General features: G+C 39.7%; 5 protein-coding genes across 6 annotated transcripts; 4 read left to right on the plus strand and 1 right to left on the minus strand.

Annotated features, from left to right (window-relative positions):
- The first annotated feature begins 180 nt into the window (after positions 1-180).
- LOC128307174 (retinol dehydrogenase 16) lies at positions 181-1,709 on the plus strand. Its single transcript, XM_053044913.1, has 4 exons — positions 181-263; positions 487-702; positions 782-990; positions 1,063-1,709. Exons 2-4 carry the CDS (start codon positions 509-511, stop codon positions 1,707-1,709), a joined length of 1,050 nt encoding a protein of 349 aa, XP_052900873.1. The 5' UTR covers positions 181-263; positions 487-508.
- Positions 1,710-2,055: 346 nt separating this feature from the next.
- On the plus strand, positions 2,056-4,251 carry LOC128306847 (putative aldehyde dehydrogenase family 7 member A1 homolog). The gene is made up of 2 exons (XM_053044473.1): positions 2,056-3,878; positions 3,952-4,251. The coding sequence occupies exons 1-2, from the start codon at positions 2,466-2,468 to the stop codon at positions 4,162-4,164; spliced, it is 1,626 nt and encodes a 541-aa protein (XP_052900433.1). The 5' UTR covers positions 2,056-2,465; the 3' UTR covers positions 4,165-4,251.
- A 226-nt stretch (positions 4,252-4,477) lies between these two features.
- Positions 4,478-7,776, minus strand: LOC128306889 (uncharacterized). Its single transcript, XM_053044527.1, has 5 exons — positions 7,742-7,776; positions 7,244-7,387; positions 6,488-7,060; positions 6,236-6,411; positions 4,478-5,955 (listed from the first exon to the last, which is right to left on the minus strand). The coding sequence occupies exons 3-5, from the start codon at positions 6,913-6,915 to the stop codon at positions 4,889-4,891; spliced, it is 1,671 nt and encodes a 556-aa protein (XP_052900487.1). The 5' UTR covers positions 6,916-7,060; positions 7,244-7,387; positions 7,742-7,776; the 3' UTR covers positions 4,478-4,888.
- A 530-nt stretch (positions 7,777-8,306) lies between these two features.
- Positions 8,307-12,508, plus strand: LOC128306823 (uncharacterized). 2 transcript variants are annotated; one of them, XM_053044441.1, is made up of 7 exons: positions 8,307-8,445; positions 10,050-10,595; positions 10,970-11,374; positions 11,451-11,557; positions 11,696-11,864; positions 11,927-12,125; positions 12,255-12,508. In XM_053044441.1, the coding sequence occupies exons 2-7, from the start codon at positions 10,163-10,165 to the stop codon at positions 12,412-12,414; spliced, it is 1,473 nt and encodes a 490-aa protein (XP_052900401.1). In that variant the 5' UTR covers positions 8,307-8,445; positions 10,050-10,162; the 3' UTR covers positions 12,415-12,508. The 2 variants fall into 2 exon arrangements, with proteins under 2 accessions (XP_052900401.1, XP_052900402.1); XM_053044442.1 differs by lacking the exon at positions 8,307-8,445 and adding an exon at positions 9,778-10,004 and having other exon boundaries at positions 10,122-10,595.
- Positions 12,509-13,044: 536 nt separating this feature from the next.
- Positions 13,045-17,703, plus strand: LOC128306768 (3'-5' RNA helicase YTHDC2-like). The gene is made up of 3 exons (XM_053044373.1): positions 13,045-13,494; positions 13,739-14,854; positions 14,935-17,703. Exons 1-3 carry the CDS (start codon positions 13,251-13,253, stop codon positions 16,878-16,880), a joined length of 3,306 nt encoding a protein of 1,101 aa, XP_052900333.1. The 5' UTR covers positions 13,045-13,250; the 3' UTR covers positions 16,881-17,703.
- Positions 17,704-17,837: the final 134 nt, after the last annotated feature.

The raw sequence follows: 17,837 nt of genomic DNA on the forward strand, positions 1-17,837 counted from the left end.
AGACTGCTGGCAATGGCACAAATACTGATGAGTTCATTATATAATTCTATGTTTATTTGGCCTAATAAGGTGGTGTGTGTAGAATGATTAATATTCACATATTCCCAAAAAACAGATCGCATACTTCATGGGCTACAGTACCAGTTGAGCCGTGCCATGCGTCAAGTCCTTTGAGGCGCAGTGAGAATACTTTCAAGTGATCATAATATTTCAGATTCTATCCACAATATACGAAACATTTTCAGGTGTGCTGCAGCCCAATTGTGAGTATTCTTATTGTTATGTTATTTCGGTTCTCTTTTAAACATTAGTTCTTTGTTCTTGTTTGTTTGTTATGCTAAAGTTATGAGCCCAAATATATGATAGCATAGTCAGCAATGACTTATTAGTCTTTAATCTTGTACTAAGTTCACTTCAACACCCCATTTATCACAAAATATCATTTACAAATCTCTCTAATATGTACACTTTTCCGCTAAATTGCAGAACTAATCTTACCAATAACACCATGAGCTGGAATATACTTCTCAACTGGTTTAACAATACTTCCAGTAAAAATAGAAACGTTATTTTTGCAAGTACTTGCATGACTATAGCTGGTTTTAAGTTGCTGCAGAGCTTGAGAACACGATCGCGGAATCTCATGGCCAGGCGAGGCGCCAATGAAGTAGTCATTATTACCGGTTGTGACTCGGGCTTAGGGTAAGAACCTTTCAGCACTTTAAATATAATTTAGAATTCTTGGCAAAATAAAAAAAATCGTACTCTGTCTCAATCACAGCTACAATACGGCATGCATTTGCCTGCAGGCAGGTATGACGGTGATCGCGACGTGTGTTAGTCAAGATTCGAAAGGATACAACAACTTGCAATCTCAAGGAAAACTAACAGGACAGGTAATCATTTTTATAATGGATTTGAACGACCAGCAAAGCATTGTAGACACTCATCAACAAATACGACAGTGGTTTGCAACAAATGGTTCTGCTCGTAAGTAGAGTGCGCACTAGCAAAAGTAATCGGACCATCAACATTCAAATGTTTTTTTTTCTCATTTTACAGATTTATACGCTCTTGTTAATAACGCCGGAGTGATGTGTTTCGGTGAAGCAGAATGGCTATCAACCAATTTAGCCAAATTGCAACTGAATGTTAACGCAATTGGTACGATGCTGTTCACCATACCGTTGCTCGATATGGTGCGTGAGGCCCGATCTCGATTGGTTATCGTTACTAGCCACTGTGGGCTCCAGGCATTGCCAGGATTGAGTGTGTATTCTGCAACCAAAGCAGCACTCCGTGCCTGGACCGATGCAGTACGAATGGAACTGTCGTGTCATAAGGTTCCGGTTATAGAATTTATGCCCGGATCATTTGTGTTTCATTCCAATATCTGTTCACGACAAGTACAATATTTTGACGAGATGTGGTTAAATTTGAAGGTCACGCAGCGTACATTTTATCACGATTACTTTAGCCGTTATCGAGAGTATCTTGAACCACTCTGTCAAAGGCGTCAGGTGGAAAACTTCAAGGAAAACGATCCATTAACTGTTTGCATTCGTCGTGTACTATTTGACGAAAGACCTAAATCATATTACGTATGTGAGCCGTGGCGTTACTTCTTTTATTATAATGCCTTTCGCTGGTTTCCTCAAACGATTCGGGATAGACTTGTACGAAGGTTTATAGCAATGCCAGTATTTTGATGGATTAAGTTGCTTATCGTTAAATAGTCATTAATCACTCAAAATTTGGCAGAAATCAATAAAAAAACCATACAAACATATATCAGGGCGATCATTGGCATTTTAATTTCATTAAAAGCCTCTTCTTGATATTTTAGGGGCATAGTTTCTTGTGTTATTTGATCAGCTAGGGATTGTAAATCAAGTTTATCTTCTATATTTACCTACGCATGTAGCAGCTAATGCAAATACGTGCATAACATACAGTACCATTATTGCACATGTAGCGCTGCGTTACCAACGCTCCCTCCTATCGCAACAAATATTGCATTCCAACTAGCAAAGAACGTTATAGGAAAAATGATGAGATAACTGATCTGAGCAAGGAAACACTTGATCCATGGGTATATGTATATAAAACCATTTGCAAAAGACTCCTAGAAACACACAGATAACACAGTGATGTATTTGTAACGCACTCTCAAATAACCAGTGTTATTGCTCTTATCATGCTTCCAAAGCACAACGGTACCATGCCATGCACTATCACTGGGAACTGCCGTCTCTCAACTGCTCAAGAGGGCAGGCAATATACAATTAAGCGAAAGTATTTCAAACTGATAACAAATAACAGATAGTGTCACATGGTAGGAGAGTCACCAGCTACAGTTGCCAACAGGATCCCCAACTGACTACAACCATATTTCGGGGCAGAGTAAGAGCCTGCAATTCAATCCCTGTGTGATCCCAGTGATCGAATTTACTTCAGTTTGCAGCATGTTAGGAGCACTGTTGCAGCGAGCGCCCAAATTGTCCAACGTGTTCTATAAAGTTAGCAGTGCTAAATTCGCTCGAGGCATGGCAACCTACTTGGTAGAAGACGAAAGTTACAGTTTCTTGAAGGATCTCGGACTGCAACGTGTAAATAGCGGCGTTTACAATGGAGAATGGGTTGCCGCCGGTAAAGCAAATACGGTGAAATCTATCGATCCGGGAACAGGTCGAGTTATAGCGGAAGTAACAACGGGCACGGAGCAGGATTTGGAACGGTGTCTTACTGCTGGTGTATCTGCATTTCAAGAATGGAAAAAATTGCCAGCTCCCTACCGCGGTGAGATCGTTCGTCAGATTGGTGATGAGCTGCGCAAGTTTAGAGATCCGCTCGGTAAGTTGGTAGCGTTGGAGATGGGCAAAATTCTACCAGAAGGCGTAGGTGAGGTACAGGAGTTTGTCGATATATGTGACTACGCCGTCGGATTGTCGCGCATGTTTGGTGGATTCATATTTCCATCCGAGCGGGCACAGCACACTATTCTGGAGAAATGGAATCCGCTTGGATTGGTCGGTGTGATATCGGCGTTTAACTTCCCATGTGCAGTTTTTGGATGGAATACGGCCATTGCGCTTACCGTTGGAAATACGGTAGTGTGGAAAGGTGCTCCAAGTACATCGTTGGTCAGCGTTGCCACCACCAAAATCGTGACAGACGTGATTAAGCGCAACAATCTACCACCTATTGTGACACTTTGTCAGGGTGGTGATGAGATAGGCAAGCAAATGGTTAAAGACGAACGCGTCAAATTGATGTCGTTCACCGGCAGTACAGCAGTTGGCCGAACCGTCGGTATCGAGATGCAGCGACGATTCGGGAGGTGTCTGCTTGAGCTGGGCGGTAACAATGCGCTTATCATCAACGAAGACGCGCCTCAGGAAATGGCTCTCGATGCAGCATTTTTCGGCTGCATAGGCACCGCAGGCCAACGTTGCACAACGACTAGACGGTTGATTATTCACGAAAAACTCTACGATAGTTTTGTCCAAAAGCTAGTCAAACGCTACACTAATCTGATGCAACGTGTCGGGCATCCGTTGGATCAGGCTACGCTTTACGGGCCGGTACATAACCAGCAGGCGGTAGACAATTACAAACAAGCTGTGCAGGAAGCAGTTTCCCTGGGCGGTAAAATAGAATGCGGTGGTAAAGTTATTGAGCGACCTGGATTTTACGTGGAGCCGACCATTATTTCCAATTTGCCACACGATGCTCCTGTTGTTAAGCGAGAAACGTTCGCACCGATTGTATATGTTTTCAAGACCAAGGATTTAAAACAAGCAATCAGCTGGAATAACGAAGTGGATCAAGGACTTTCCTCCTCACTTTTCACCAATAACATCCAGTCTGCTTTCGAGGTAAGTGTTTGAGAATACTATTTCATCGTGAAAAGGTTTAACAATCAACTGTTTGCCCTTTTCCTCCCAACAGTGGATAGGAGAGAATGGTTCTGACTGTGGCATAGTAAACATTAACACTTCACCTTCTGGTGCTGAAATCGGAGGAGCCTTTGGTGGGGAAAAACACACCGGAGGTGGACGAGAATCTGGATCCGATGCATGGAAACAATATGCCCGTCGTTCAACAATTACTGTAAATCATTCTACAGATTTGCCACTGGCACAGGGACTTGTTTTTGAATGAGTTAGACCCGAACGGGATCAACGATGCCATGTCATTACGATTTCAAATATGAAGCGAAATAAATACATACTTGTTTTGTTTAAAAATTAAAAATTCAAGCTTCTTTTCACGATGTTTATTTGGTTTTTAGTGAATGATAAAGTAACGGTCTTCATGAGAGGTGAATCATTAGGGATATTCATGGCTGAAATTTTTCTAAATGTTAATACAAAAATTTAATATATTGAATATTATATGGGTGATTATCACAACATGCAGTAAATATTTCTTGTCAGCAAAGACTTTTTTATAGCAGTTCAAAGTATATTTCAATTATAAACTGATTGTATGTACAGAAACTTTACATCGTGCATGTAGGAATTAAAATTTTTTGACCGAATTAATTAAAATTGCTTCACTTCTTCACCTGTCCGGCGCTACAACCGCTTCGCGGTCTTGGCCTGCTGCAGGTCCTCTAAACCGTTCACGATCCAGCACCTTCGTCTGTCAATCCATTGACCATTGCCAAGGATTGACTATCCGGCAACGTGGTAAAAATAGTTCAAGTAAGTCAGAAATGGCAGACTTGACCTACTAGGTCGATACGCCAAGAAGGGAGAGAGAATGAAGGAAAAATTATGCGTCATGCTAATTCTGTCTTCTTTTCCTAATGTTATCATTTTTCCTTTCATACACGTAGTAAAGGAGTAAATTACTTATACACTCCTAACAAATTGTACGTTGTCTACTTCGTTTCAACGTTTGCAAGTTGCGTAGAATCGTTAGGAGATTTAACCACCGGCGAAGCTTCGTATCCTTCGTCTGCCTCATTGTCTTCTTTGCTGTTTTCATGCAGCAGCACGTATTCACGAGAGCTGAACCCAAACTTAAGCACATCTTTTTCACGCAGCTCAAGATAACGTTTTGCTTCAATTTGCTTGTTGTTGACGAACGTTCCATTAGCTGATTCCAGGTCGATTATGTATGGGCGTACGCATTGGCTTTTGGTACCGTCAGTACGTTCGTACGGCACCAGACGGTACTGTAAAACCGCATGTTGCTTCGAACAGGATGGATGATCGACCGGTAGATCACAAATCCTTCTATCCCGTCCGACCAAGTAACACGTTTGACGATGTATGTAAAGTGTGGGCAATGCTTGTTCGCCTTTAAAAGGATATAATCGCCAGCGACGCTTTGGTTTTCGGGCACCGGGCGGTTCCGAATAGGCAATGACAACCCCGTTAACCTTGTTTGTTTCTTCGGTTAATTTCCCCGATAAACCGAAATTTGGTTTTTCTTTCTCGGTAGGACTAGCCATTTTATCGCTCACGGCTGCAGATTCACTGTCCCGCTTGCTGTTATCAATGGTTTTAGAGGGATTTGACCTATTATCTGCACGTTTGCCCCATGCGTGTTGTTCGTCTTCATCATGACGACTGGTTTTCTCTGATTTTATATGCGCCTTACTGATATGCTGATGTTCCACGTTGTTTTGTCTCTGTGACGAAGATCGTTCTCTTCCCGATAACTGTTTGTAAGGACTATCATCATGTCCGCGTTTTCGACTACCGGTACTACTACACTTATCTGCTGTAGATTGGTTACATCGTTCATCATGTAAATCCCGGTTGGTCTGATAAATGTGATGTCCCGGGTTGGAACTGCTGGACTGTTTCCCTGCTTGATTCCTGTTGGAACTGCGGGAACCACTTGCTTGATGGCTACTACGATTGTAACTATCTCGTTCACACGGTTGATTAGACCCGTGCTTATTGTATGTACGAGAATAATGGTTTTCATTCCTACTGCCTGAAAATCATCAAAACTTTTGTAAGGTTGATGTACATATAGGAGTTATATATGTTATATACAAGGAAGTTATCAAGAATTTATAAACGTTTGGGACACAATGTTTCGCGGGCCATTAAAAGAATGTAAACATTGAAGTAAATTTCAGATTGTATGGGCTCGCCAAGAATTTTAACATACGTATCACATTACTATTATTATTATTGAGATATTATCTCGACAAGCATGCTAATCAATTTACATTCATTTATATTGCGGAAACTTTGTCCAGAGTGCTTACCTCGCTGAGCGGTAGAACCATGTTCTCTTTCCCGATTATCGACGTGATGGGTACTCTCATCATCAACACTCTTCGAAGGTCTTGTTGATTTTTGTTCATGAGATAAGCCGTGCCGGTGTAATCGCTCCTTATCAACATAACCATTATTTTTGGGCGCTCTGGAATCGGAACGATACCTGCAAATGTATTCAAATAAATATAAATTGTTTGAAACCTTATGAAACTCACGCTTCCCTCAATTAATGCACATACATTCTGGTATTCTTGCTATCTAACGTTTGCCGAGAATGTTCACCTTCACCGGAACTATCCCATCGCGATGATATCTGTTTATGCACATCAACTTCGTTTGCATTCGGTTTACCACCTTTAGTGGATTTGTTCTCTGCTGGTGAATCTGAATATCTCACAGCCCTCTTCATTAGCGATGGATCAAGCAAATCAACGCTTGTCGGGGCAACACGGGTATCGCTTTTGCTGTGGCGCCGCTCAGCATCGAACGAATTTGACCGTTCTCTTTTATGTTTTTTAGATTTTTTCTGTTTCTTTTGCTTTTTATGCTTCTTTCGCTTTTCTGAGCACTTTGTACGGCCACGGTCGTGACGATCTTGGGAGGAATTGTCATCGCTGCTATCGTCGTTACTTTCAGAATCTACCATAGAGCCAAATTTGGTACTCATGGTTAGTTAAAACTTTTCCTTATTCAATTGTATAAATTGTTTTGGTTATTCCACTGAATGTTGAATGTGCTTCGATGTTGTTGTTGTCGCCACGATGTTCCAATCAATGTTTACTCGTTGAGCATCTCATATACGAGTGAAAGCGCTGTAATTGTGACGAAAATATTAATAAGCGTCAATTCGGAATGTTTGCTAGATGATGACGCAAGAAATTGTAGCATTTCTATTGTTCGTTCAGCTTTGAACGGTGCAGTTGCAACTTTAATCGAGCTTATTCGACTGAGCAACAGAAGCAGGCACTAGCAACAATTTCATGTACAATAGTTACCTGTTTTTAATTATTTCACGTATCGGGTGCTCGGCAAGATTTTCCTTGAGTTGCTCCACGGCACAAATTATCCACTTTCCACGTTAAATTACGGTTTTTGTTATGATTTCTCTGAAGCCCAACAGAAGAGCGTTTCTTTCGAGGCTATATTTGCAAGAAATCAGGCGGTTGAATACAAGCATTGTGACGTATGATGCTTTGACATATCGGTTCCGCTTCAAATCCTATTCGTTGAATGAAAACAATCTTCTCTTTTAGCATGGCAAACAAAAATATCTCTATTTCTCTAGTGTAACTAGTATTCCTAATTAAATTTAGTTACAAAAACGGATATTTATGTGGATAAAAGATTACGTGTCTTTGAATAACCTTCATTAGATAAAGATCGTTTTAGTTTTGTGTATTGGTTTGCGGGAAGATGTTTTCATTCGTTCTATCGAAGTAGGCATTTAGCAGGCTCGAAAACAAATAGTTATCGAGACGATTTGGTCTTCATACATTTTAATCACAAAGTGTTTAGCAGGTAGCCAGTGTTTTGAACGTATGGAGAGATGGGATCGTAATCACTTCGGTAAAAGAAAATCCCCCTTTGAGTGACACAACGCAGGTTGTAAAGTGCACAATTGCTGACCGACAGGCCATTCATGTAGAACATCACAGACATATTGGCTGTAGGGCTAGTTATTTTTATGAGCTTGAACATAACCAAACGAAAATTCTTCAATACGAACTAGTGCAAACTATCTAAAAATACTTTGTACTCAATGTTAGTCGGTATTTTATGAGTAGCATGTTATTTTCTTTTCAAAATCGAAAATATTCTACAAGACCGACGACAGGCACGGGCTGAATACAAGACTAGGAGCTTTACGATACTAATAGTACATTAAATAAGAAAAATAAGTGTTTACTTACATAAAGCGGTCTAAAAATATGCCGGATTGTTTTAAAAAACAAATAAACAAGCCCTCGTAGAATTGGCAGAACGAACAAGAAACAGACTAACCAGTATAGCTGTCGGCATTGAAGCAATGAGCTGTCGGCTTGACAGCTCTCCAAGAAAGAAAAATATAAAAAAATAAATGTACATATATATTTATATATATATAGAAGAGAGAAATTGCTAATAGTGCTTTGTGACCCTTTTCATATCTTCAACGCAACCAACAAATGTGAGAAATACCGTGTTCAAGTGATTTAAGGTGTGAATACATTGGCAATGGTGTAGCATAGATTGGAATAACCATAAATTAGGCTAGGCGTAATATAGCAAAATGGCAAATGTCTCCAGCATAGTAAGGAATGTCCGACTACGGGGAACAAACTAACTGGCACGATGTGTAGTATCATAAAGGAAAATGCAAGTTGCATTCTAGGGCTTGGCAAGTGGGGTTGGAAATGAGCTACATGAACATTGAATTGATATTTTGGAGCAGGTTCTCGTTGAGTGCAAATAATAGTTAAATGGTATTCTAGGATCTTTGTGGAACATATATTGCCAAACACATACACTTGCAAATATACGCACGCATGAACTCGCACACCAATGCCCACACGTACACATACATACGGGCGGGTAAATGCAGAAAAAAATTAGCAAAACAAGCAAAAGTTAAAGCTCATTTGCATGACTCCATCACCAGTGGGACATTCTTTAACTTTCTACTTGAATAAATCCACAATATATTGTTTTTAAGAGAATTAAGAGTAATTAGAGTTTGACAACAGTTTGAAGAATTTTGTAGTAGTAAAGAATTTGGATGTTTTTTCTTGATAATGTTTAATGATATCTTAAAAAAAACAATTGCTTAATGTTTTACAGCTGATGAAAGTGTAAATCTGCAGAGTTGATCATTATTATTTGATATTTTTTTGGTGCATTGCAACTTCATAAGAGCAGAAATTTATAAAACATAGTTGACGAAACCGTACTCAATATGTAGAAGGAGTTAGTTTTTGTATTTTAGCCAAATATTTGAGAATCTGGTCGCTTAGATTATCTTACTGTCCATACAGATCTATGGATATGCTGAAGAAAGTTGACTCACTTATTTACCCGGCGTCTCAAGCGTTTCGCAGTCTTGCCCTGCTTTTGGCGGACGCATCAACTCCATCTCTAGTTGAGCCTGGCAAGCCTCGCCTGTCCATGTGGACGATTTAAAATGACTATACGAGCTGGCTCGTCTGGTGTCATATAATATCATGATCAGTTCCCCTCGCCCTGGCGAGTCTAACTCTCTATTCGATAGTGAGTTCATCATACAACTCGTTGACTTCATCATTGTAGCAGTTAACCGGTGGTGCCACCATTAATTTGGATCTAACTTAAGGATTTTTGCTGCCTGATCTATCCTCTGGTAAGCATCCTCTACAAAGGAGATCTGTAAACTAATGATTTCTATGTCATCAGCGGTTTCCAGAATCAAGATGGACTAGGGTTGGATGGATGGCCCTCTCTAGCGTTAGGTTGGAAAGTAGACAAGCTAGCTCATTTCCTTGGCGTAGAATCTAGGTGGTAGCAAAGAGTCCTGAGAGCGTTCTACTAACCAACACTTGGTATGTGACGTTGCTCATTGTTACTGTTACAAATCTTCCGGGATACTACAAGAGCTCTTGCGTCATAAAATTTTACCCCGGACATGTTCAGTGTGCCGCCTTGTAGTCAATGAATAGATAAAAAGAGTAGAATTGAAAGTGTTCTACTGTGAAGTGTTATTAGAAAATGTTTTATATTATTACGCTATAATACGAATGAATGAATGTAAGACCATTATGATTGATTTCTCAATTTCTGCTCTCATTTCAGATATACTAGTTTAAATTGTATATATTTATCAACACTTTAATTGAATTAATATCGTCTCTTAACAACTACAAGGAATACGTACGTAAAACGGTATAATTGAACTGCAAAACACCATGAATGAGAAGAAGAGTAAACTAAAGAATAGTGCTTGTAAAGTAAGCGACGATCCGCTAAATTGTCATTTACCAAAAATTGACACATCTGAAACGTATTTGCTGAAAATTAAAACATGGAGTCCGGGAAAACGGTCGCAGTGCTTTGTCACGCTATATCGTCATACTAAAAGCAATATTTCTACGATTCAACGCAATTCCAATTCGCTTCGAACTCGCTTATCTTGCTCACATAACTCGCTGACAGATTCCATCAAAAATAAAGCAGACGATTCCGTGTTCATAACACAAGCGATGTCGCACGATGCTTTAGACGACAACAAAATTTTAGATTTTTACAACGTTCCTATTGATTCCGACATCTATACAACGCCAATTGACTTAATCAGGAACACGTACAATGCGGAAACGTCTTTTTATCGAAATCGGAACGGTAAGTTTCATCCTCTCGTACCTGCGAATTGTATGTTACACAACCATGCTATTAGCTTTGTTTCGTATAATTTTTTTTTTAGATGAATTTTGTGATTTCTTACTTTACATTGATGTGATTGTTTCGATAAAGCAGTAAACCACACAAAAAAGAAATGAAGAAAGAGAATGTTCCATTGGGGGCATGTATAATTTATGTTGCATTTGTTTGTGGTTACCACTGGGTGAATTATTCGAAAACATATGTCGTTTTTTGCATTGAATGCATATTGTATAATTTAACAACAAACAGAAAACAACTATGTATTTTTAAAAAGTATTTTCTAAGATGTGCGTCATAATGGAATCCACTAATGTGTGTTGATATTTTTTCAGAAGCATCACAGAGAAACAGTTGGAATAATTTATTAAACTACAGTGAACAGATAAACTCTATTCATGAGCGTAAAAACAATAAACCCCACATTATATTCGACAGAAAATCATCTAAAGTCGTTGATAAACATACCAGTGATAAGTCAGACAGCAAGCGCAATTCCATTTCACACGAGATACGTTCTCAGTGCAAAAAGTCAAACTTTTCAGTAAATCTTAAGCAAAAGTTTTGTAACATTTTCCGAGTGAGCCGACAGCAACATCACAAGCCGTTTTTGAGCAATAAACGTTCGATAGTGTCCAGTAGAGCTAAGGATAATGTCGTGTGCATTAAGGATAAAAATGAAAGCACAATCGGCAAAAAGATAAACACTCCTCGGAAGCTGCCACCACTTCCTGCCAATGGTACGTACGCTGCAGAAAAGATAATAGTTCTGGATGTTTGTTAATTATTTCATATTTTGTTCTTTCCATTTTGCAGAATCTGATTTAAGGTACCTAATGGGCGATACTAGCGACCAAAAAAGGAAATCAGGTGAAAGAAAATCGTCGATGGACTTTACTGCAAGTATAGAAAAGGTCCAAGAGGTAAAGTAGAAAACATTAACCACCTTTCTGAAATAGGTTGAATCATATTGAACCTTTGGAAGAAAAGTATCAACTTAAGATAATGTCTCGGCAAATGAATTATAAAGGTTTGTTTTCTTACATTTCATACCGTTTTAGTTCGGTTGGTACTGGGGTCCAATAACTTCTGAAGGTGCTGAAAAAATACTTTCAAACGAACCGGATGGTAGCTTTTTAGTTAGAGATAGCTCTGATGATCATTACATATTTTCTCTAACATTCAAACTAAATGGCACGGTGCGCCACGTTCGAATAGATCAAGATCAAGGTAAGCGAAAACCGTTTGGGTTTTAGATTATAAAATTACTATCCTCTTTTGCTACTCCTCAGGTTCATTTTCATTCGGATCATGTGCTAAATTTAAATCACGAACAATAATGGAATTTATAGAAAATGCCGTTGAACATTCGAGAAGCGGCAGGTATTTATTTTTTCTGCATAGACGTCCTGAGTACGGCCCCATGCGTGTTCAATTAACAAAACCAGTTTCGCGTTTCAAACATGTGCAAAGTTTGCAACATATATGCAGGTAAGTAAACCATCTGTTTTGCCCTTTATTTGTTTCAGTTCACCCACATCATGGTCATTCACATATTCTAAGGTAAATGTAAAGCGCGCGAACGCATTCTAATGTTTCTTTTCCGATTTTTTTCCTCAGATTTGTCATTCATAAAACAATCAAGCGAAAAGATCTTATACAAGCTCTTCCATTACCGAGAAGAGTTTTGGACTATTTGTGCTACAAAAACTGTCTTTCGGAGCGTACTGAAGTGGATTTACTAAGCAGCTTGGAAAAACCAAATATTATTCTCCGTTAGATTGGAAAATATTAACATTTTTTCCTGATAGTGGATATGAAACATAAAATTACAACCATTAAAAAGAAACTGAAACACACATAACCTACCCTCGTAAAAAGCTACTGCGTGGTAATATTTCATTTATTTATTTGGAGAAAAGTAAGCTGGGGCGTAAGTGAGGTATGTATATTTGTGATATTGTACGTTAATCATATCTTTTAGACATTGCTTTAGAAAGGTGCTTCAATGAATTAGAATGTCTTGAATGAAGAAGACCATATCCTAGTTCTAGTTTTCTGGAGCCCATTTCAAACCCGAATCCTTATAACAATGCGCCTCCAGATTCCGCTGCTTAATTTGTCCGGAGTAATGATCGTTATGAACCGATCCCAGAGTTTCTCTACTGCCTCGAATTCGTCGCCGTCAACATATATTTTGATTATGTTGATTTTGCTAACGTTGTGGTTCTAGTGTTACCGGCATTTTTGGAGTAAAAGACGGGATTTAATGGGATTTTTTCTCTAAATTTTGTTGTTTCATAAAGGCCTTTTCGTAAAGGCCTTTTTGCTGCTCTGTGTGTATCAATTTTGTTTTTTTTTACTTTTGTAATCGCTAGGGTTGAAGTTTGTTACATAGCTTTTGCTGGCATAGCGAAAATATAAGCCGAATATTTACTCATCGTGCGGTGTATTCATCTAATTTGTGGTTGTAGTGCGGCATATTCGTGTAGAAGACCGCAATGAAATATATCCTAAATTGAAACAGACGTAAAAGTTAAATATTTAATACATGAACGAGTGCTTGAAAAGTGACCAACAGTCTACCGCTCATGATAAAGCTTTTTTTTGTGATTGATGCTATTCACACAGTGCCAGGGCGTACAATTAATAGCATCGTCGAAGATGGCTTCTAAAGCAAAAATTGTCGTAAAAATCGAAGAAGATATCCGAATATCAATACACAGGCAAATAGATCTGTTTCTTCAGGACGAGAATCAGCTGGAATACGATTTTCCATCAGATCTTACCAATCAACATCGGGCGTACATTCACGAATACGTGCGGAACAAGCAATTGAAATCGAGATCCCACGGAAAAGGTAAGTATTCTGCCATTGCATCCATGACATCCCACTACAGGTGTACAAAATATTAATCCAAATGGCATGAAGCTTTGTAATCCTTCTAGGAATCACCCATAGTGGGGGTGATAGGACATTATTTTTATTCGGTAACCTTTAGAGTATTTTGCGTTCGAAATTTCATACGTATAATGGGTTAATATTCCAAAGCAATGGGTGGCACCGGGTAAAAATTCTTATAATCTCTTTTCTTCTACTTCAGGGGAAAACAGGTACTTGACTATATGCAAGACAGGCTTGCCGGATGTTACACACGATGATGCTGCGCTAAATGTAACACCCGAATCGTGTGTGATGCTAAACAAAATCGAGAAGTCCTACAACGCGTTTCGTAAGCCTTGCAAGCGTTTGGGAAAAGGAACACCTATTCAATCACATTCCATCAATGTTACTTCGGTCTCGCCTTCGATACCACCACTGCCGACTGGTTGTGAGGAGATACAAGCCGTCCGTAAGCGATTGCCCATAGCGCAGTTTCACCAGGAAATACTAAAGTGTATACAACAAAACCAAGTCATTATAATATCGGGAAACACTGGATCTGGCAAAACTACACAAGTTCCTCAGTATATTTTAGAAGAAGCTGCACAAAAAACCCAACCCTGTCGGATCATTTGCACGCAACCTAGACGCATCAGTGCAGTCACAGTATCGGAACGAGTATGTTACGAAAGGAATGAACAGTTGGGCGATACGGTGGGTTATCAAATTCGATTGGAAAGTCGGGTAAAATCTACCACGAACGCTTTGTTTTGTACGAACGGTGTATTGCTTCGGTGTTTGATGGGTAAAGGGTGTTCAAACTTTCTGAAAAATATTACACACATCATCATTGATGAAGTTCACGAACGAGATCAGTATTCCGATTTTCTACTGATAGCTTTGAAGGACAATTTGTCGAAAAATCCACACCTTAACATTATTCTGATGTCTGCCACTATAGAATCAGACACATTTTCGAAATATTTTAACAACTGTCCAGTTATTGAGATACCGGGCAGATTGTTTCCAATAGAAATCGTTTTTCTTGAAGATGTTTTGTTTAACATTGAAACCTGTAACCATAATGTAAGAGATGTCCGCACGAGAATAATCAAAAACACGGAAGGGCAATTTGGCGAACGATTTAAACCGATAACAGTTAATATGGATGACGAAACAATTTTATTGATGAACGATATTTTGGAGATTTGTTGGATAGAGAACAATCCCAATGATTTTCGTAACTTTTTTGTACTGATCGAGGAGGAAAACATTCCAATCGACTTTCAGCATACCGAAACACAAATGACTGCCCTAATGATTGCAGCTGCTAAAAGTAATTAAACATAAATGTACCATCAAAGTGCATCAATGCTAATGTTAATTGGAGATTTTGTTTTTGTTCTTCTCTGATAGATTACACTGAAATCGTGCAAAAGCTGCTGGATATGGGAGCGGATCCTAACATAAAGGAGAAGCATAACTACAACGCTTACAATTGGGCTTGCTTTGTGAATGGAAGTGGTAAATGTTCTGATCTGCTGCAACAAGCGATGGGGAAAATCGATTTACCAAAATCGCGCATAGTGACGCTGGCACCAAACGACGCCAAACTATTGCTGGATGCATATCATACGTCCGTCGGTGACGATAGGATCGATCATAGTTTAATCTTCGACATTATCATGTACATCTGCCACCAAAAGTCAGAAGGGGGCATACTGGTATTTTTGCCCGGTTACGACGACATACAGGAGCAGTACGGGTTGCTAAGTAGCAAAGCGTCGAATTTGCACTGCATAAAAGTATTGATGCTGCACAGTAAAATGCAAACGACCGATCAGCATTCCGTGTTCAAGCCCGTGCCTTCGGGAGTACGCAAAATCATTCTCTCGACCAATATTGCTGAAACGTCCATAACGATGGATGACGTGGTGTACGTGATCGACAGTGGCAAGGTGAAGCAAAAATATTATGACTCGCTTACATCTACTAGTTCGTTGGCCGCCACATGGATATCGCAGGCTTGCGCCACACAACGTGCTGGCCGTGCTGGGCGTACGCGGCCGGGGACCTGTTTCCGGTTGTACAGCAGAACGCGCCACTGTGCGATGGATCAGTACACGTTGCCGGAAATATTGCGCGTCCCGCTTACAGAAATATGTTTGCAAACAGCATTGATAATGAAGGATGCATCCATACAGGAGTTTCTAAAGAAGGCAATAACGCCACCGGCAGCAATGAGCATCAAGCAGAGTATAAAATATCTCCAGAAGGTAGGAGCGTTGGATGACGACGAAAATGTAACCGATCTGGGATACACGCTAGCGGAGCTACCTGTCGACGCAAGGTTGGGAAAAATGCTGCTGTACGGTATATTGATGAAATGTTACGAGCCTGTATTGCTGATTGTTTGCATCTTGAGCGTAAATGATCTTTTCGTGATACCTCCATTTGCCGGCGATAAGGATATGGCGAAAAAAATGCGCCGTGATTTGTCGGACAATTCGTTTAGCGATTGCTACTCGTTAATTCGCGCCTACCAACGTTGGTTAGGCACTCGCTCCATGCTGAAACGCAAAGAATTGTGCAATCGTTTGTTTTTGAATCATGGCAAGCTAACGATGGTGCATGATTTGCGCAATAAACTTCACGGACATTTGTGTACGATCGGAGTGGTTAAATCTTATGGGCCGGGTAATGCACAAGAGCTAAATGTGTATGCCTACAATTGGAGCTTAGTGAAAGGTATATTACTCGTAGGGCTGTACCCGAACGTGTGCTATTTGGAAAAGTATTCAAAAACCTTAAAGACACGCTTTGAGAAGAAAATTTTTATCCACCCGTCGTCAGTGGTAGGTGCAAAGATTACAAAAAAGGCCAAAGATAAGAACAATGCACTTTCGCTGCCGAGTGAGTGGATGACGTTTGAGGAAAAATGTAAAACGGGTAGAGGTTCCATGATCCGGTGCAACACGGTCGTATCACCAATAACCATAGCGATATTTGCCGGACCATTTTCAATAGACGAAACAGAGTGCATCGTGCAGACGAATGAAGACGACGATGGTCAGGAACAGTGTCGAATAGCAATCGATGATTGGATAAACTTATCGGCAAAGGAAAATGTTGCCAAGTCTGTACTGCACGTTCGACAAGCGTTAAATGAGCTTTTTCTAAAATTTATTGAAAATCCCAGAGCCCATCAATCGAATCTGGAGGAGCTGAAGATGTTAGATTATTTGGGCAGAATACTTGCCGCGGAGGATGAGTCGATGCAAGTAACTAATCAGTTACCAGATTTTGCAAAACCTGTTAATAAGCAACGGGAACCATCGTGCGGATATCAAAGAAGGAGATAAAATTATGACAGGATTCGTATTAGGTGCGCAACTAAGTAAGAATTTGTTTCATATCCCGCTACATTGAATTTCTTATTCAAAATTTGCTTCATCTTTTGAAGCAATCCAAAAATCATGTCAATTTTTCGATTTTTCTTATATTACCTATTAACTATTAACATCGTGAGGAACGGCCCGGAGGCATGATGGTAACGGCGCCGGTTTTTATTGACTATCCAGCTACTGGTAAATAAAGCCACAAAAAGCCAGAAATGGTAGACCTAGACCTACTGAGGTTGGTTGTGACGGAAGAGAAGAAGAAGGTTAACAACTGCAGGCAGTCCGCGAGATACGCTATTATAGCGGATCTTCGAATCCGCGTATAAGAGGAACTGCGTATCTATGGGACTGCCTGTATTAATGGAAATTAATGATTATTAATAAATTACTGGATCCAATTGATGAATATTTCTTCTTTATCGGCACAACAAACAACACCTCAAGAGGTCTATGCCTGTTATTTCCGGCTTCCGTTGACCGGACTTGTGTCAAGACCGACGTTTCGAAATGATAGACCATACGAGATTGATAGACACATCGGATGCTTGGTCTTGGCCCCAGACAGAAAAAAAAATTGGGAACGCAATGTACTTGAAAACTGTTATTTCTCATTTGCGGTCAATGTGTTACAATTTTAAAGAAGTTTTCGTATAACGATTAAAATACTGGAAAGGAGTATACTCGTTGTAAAAGGGTTTGACTGTATTCCCTCTTTTTGAAAAACGTACGTATGTATCACCGGGCCATACGCGAAGCACATGCGTCCTAGACATTAGGAAATTTGTTCGACAATGAACGAATGATGTGTTACAGAAAAACATCCATAATAAAAGATTATTTCTATTAAATAACATCACAGTTTTTTAATCCGTACTACTCCTATCGGTTGTTAGCAAGGTTCATGCAATGTTTCCGTTC

This window comes from Anopheles moucheti, chromosome X (assembly GCF_943734755.1).
Source record: "Anopheles moucheti chromosome X, idAnoMoucSN_F20_07, whole genome shotgun sequence".
Classification (NCBI taxonomy): domain Eukaryota; kingdom Metazoa; phylum Arthropoda; class Insecta; order Diptera; family Culicidae; genus Anopheles; species Anopheles moucheti.

What these genes read in the sequence shown, in the direction of transcription:
- LOC128306768 (XM_053044373.1), top strand. Translation starts at nt 13,251, where the DNA reads ATGCTATTCACACAGTGCCAGGGCGTACAATTAATAGCATCGTCGAAG. An exon ending in ATCGAGATCCCACGGAAAAG is followed by an intron (nt 13,495 to 13,738) that starts GTAAGTATTCTG and finishes CTTCTACTTCAG; the next exon opens with GGGAAAACAGGTACTTGACT. An exon ending in AATGATTGCAGCTGCTAAAA is followed by an intron (nt 14,855 to 14,934) that starts GTAATTAAACAT and finishes CTTCTCTGATAG; the next exon opens with ATTACACTGAAATCGTGCAA.
- LOC128306847 (XM_053044473.1), top strand. Translation starts at nt 2,466, where the DNA reads ATGTTAGGAGCACTGTTGCAGCGAGCGCCCAAATTGTCCAACGTGTTC. An exon ending in ACATCCAGTCTGCTTTCGAG is followed by an intron (nt 3,879 to 3,951) that starts GTAAGTGTTTGA and finishes TCCTCCCAACAG; the next exon opens with TGGATAGGAGAGAATGGTTC.
- LOC128306889 (XM_053044527.1), bottom strand. Translation starts at nt 6,915, where the DNA reads ATGAGTACCAAATTTGGCTCTATGGTAGATTCTGAAAGTAACGACGAT. An exon ending in GATAGCAAGAATACCAGAAT is followed by an intron (nt 6,412 to 6,487) that starts GTATGTGCATTA and finishes ATACATTTGCAG; the next exon opens with GTATCGTTCCGATTCCAGAG. An exon ending in TGGTTCTACCGCTCAGCGAG is followed by an intron (nt 5,956 to 6,235) that starts GTAAGCACTCTG and finishes GATGATTTTCAG; the next exon opens with GCAGTAGGAATGAAAACCAT.
- LOC128306823 (XM_053044441.1), top strand. Translation starts at nt 10,163, where the DNA reads ATGAATGAGAAGAAGAGTAAACTAAAGAATAGTGCTTGTAAAGTAAGC. An exon ending in GTATAGAAAAGGTCCAAGAG is followed by an intron (nt 11,558 to 11,695) that starts GTAAAGTAGAAA and finishes ATACCGTTTTAG; the next exon opens with TTCGGTTGGTACTGGGGTCC. An exon ending in TCGAATAGATCAAGATCAAG is followed by an intron (nt 11,865 to 11,926) that starts GTAAGCGAAAAC and finishes GCTACTCCTCAG; the next exon opens with GTTCATTTTCATTCGGATCA.
- LOC128307174 (XM_053044913.1), top strand. Translation starts at nt 509, where the DNA reads ATGAGCTGGAATATACTTCTCAACTGGTTTAACAATACTTCCAGTAAA. An exon ending in GGTTGTGACTCGGGCTTAGG is followed by an intron (nt 703 to 781) that starts GTAAGAACCTTT and finishes TCTCAATCACAG; the next exon opens with CTACAATACGGCATGCATTT. An exon ending in TGCAACAAATGGTTCTGCTC is followed by an intron (nt 991 to 1,062) that starts GTAAGTAGAGTG and finishes CTCATTTTACAG; the next exon opens with ATTTATACGCTCTTGTTAAT.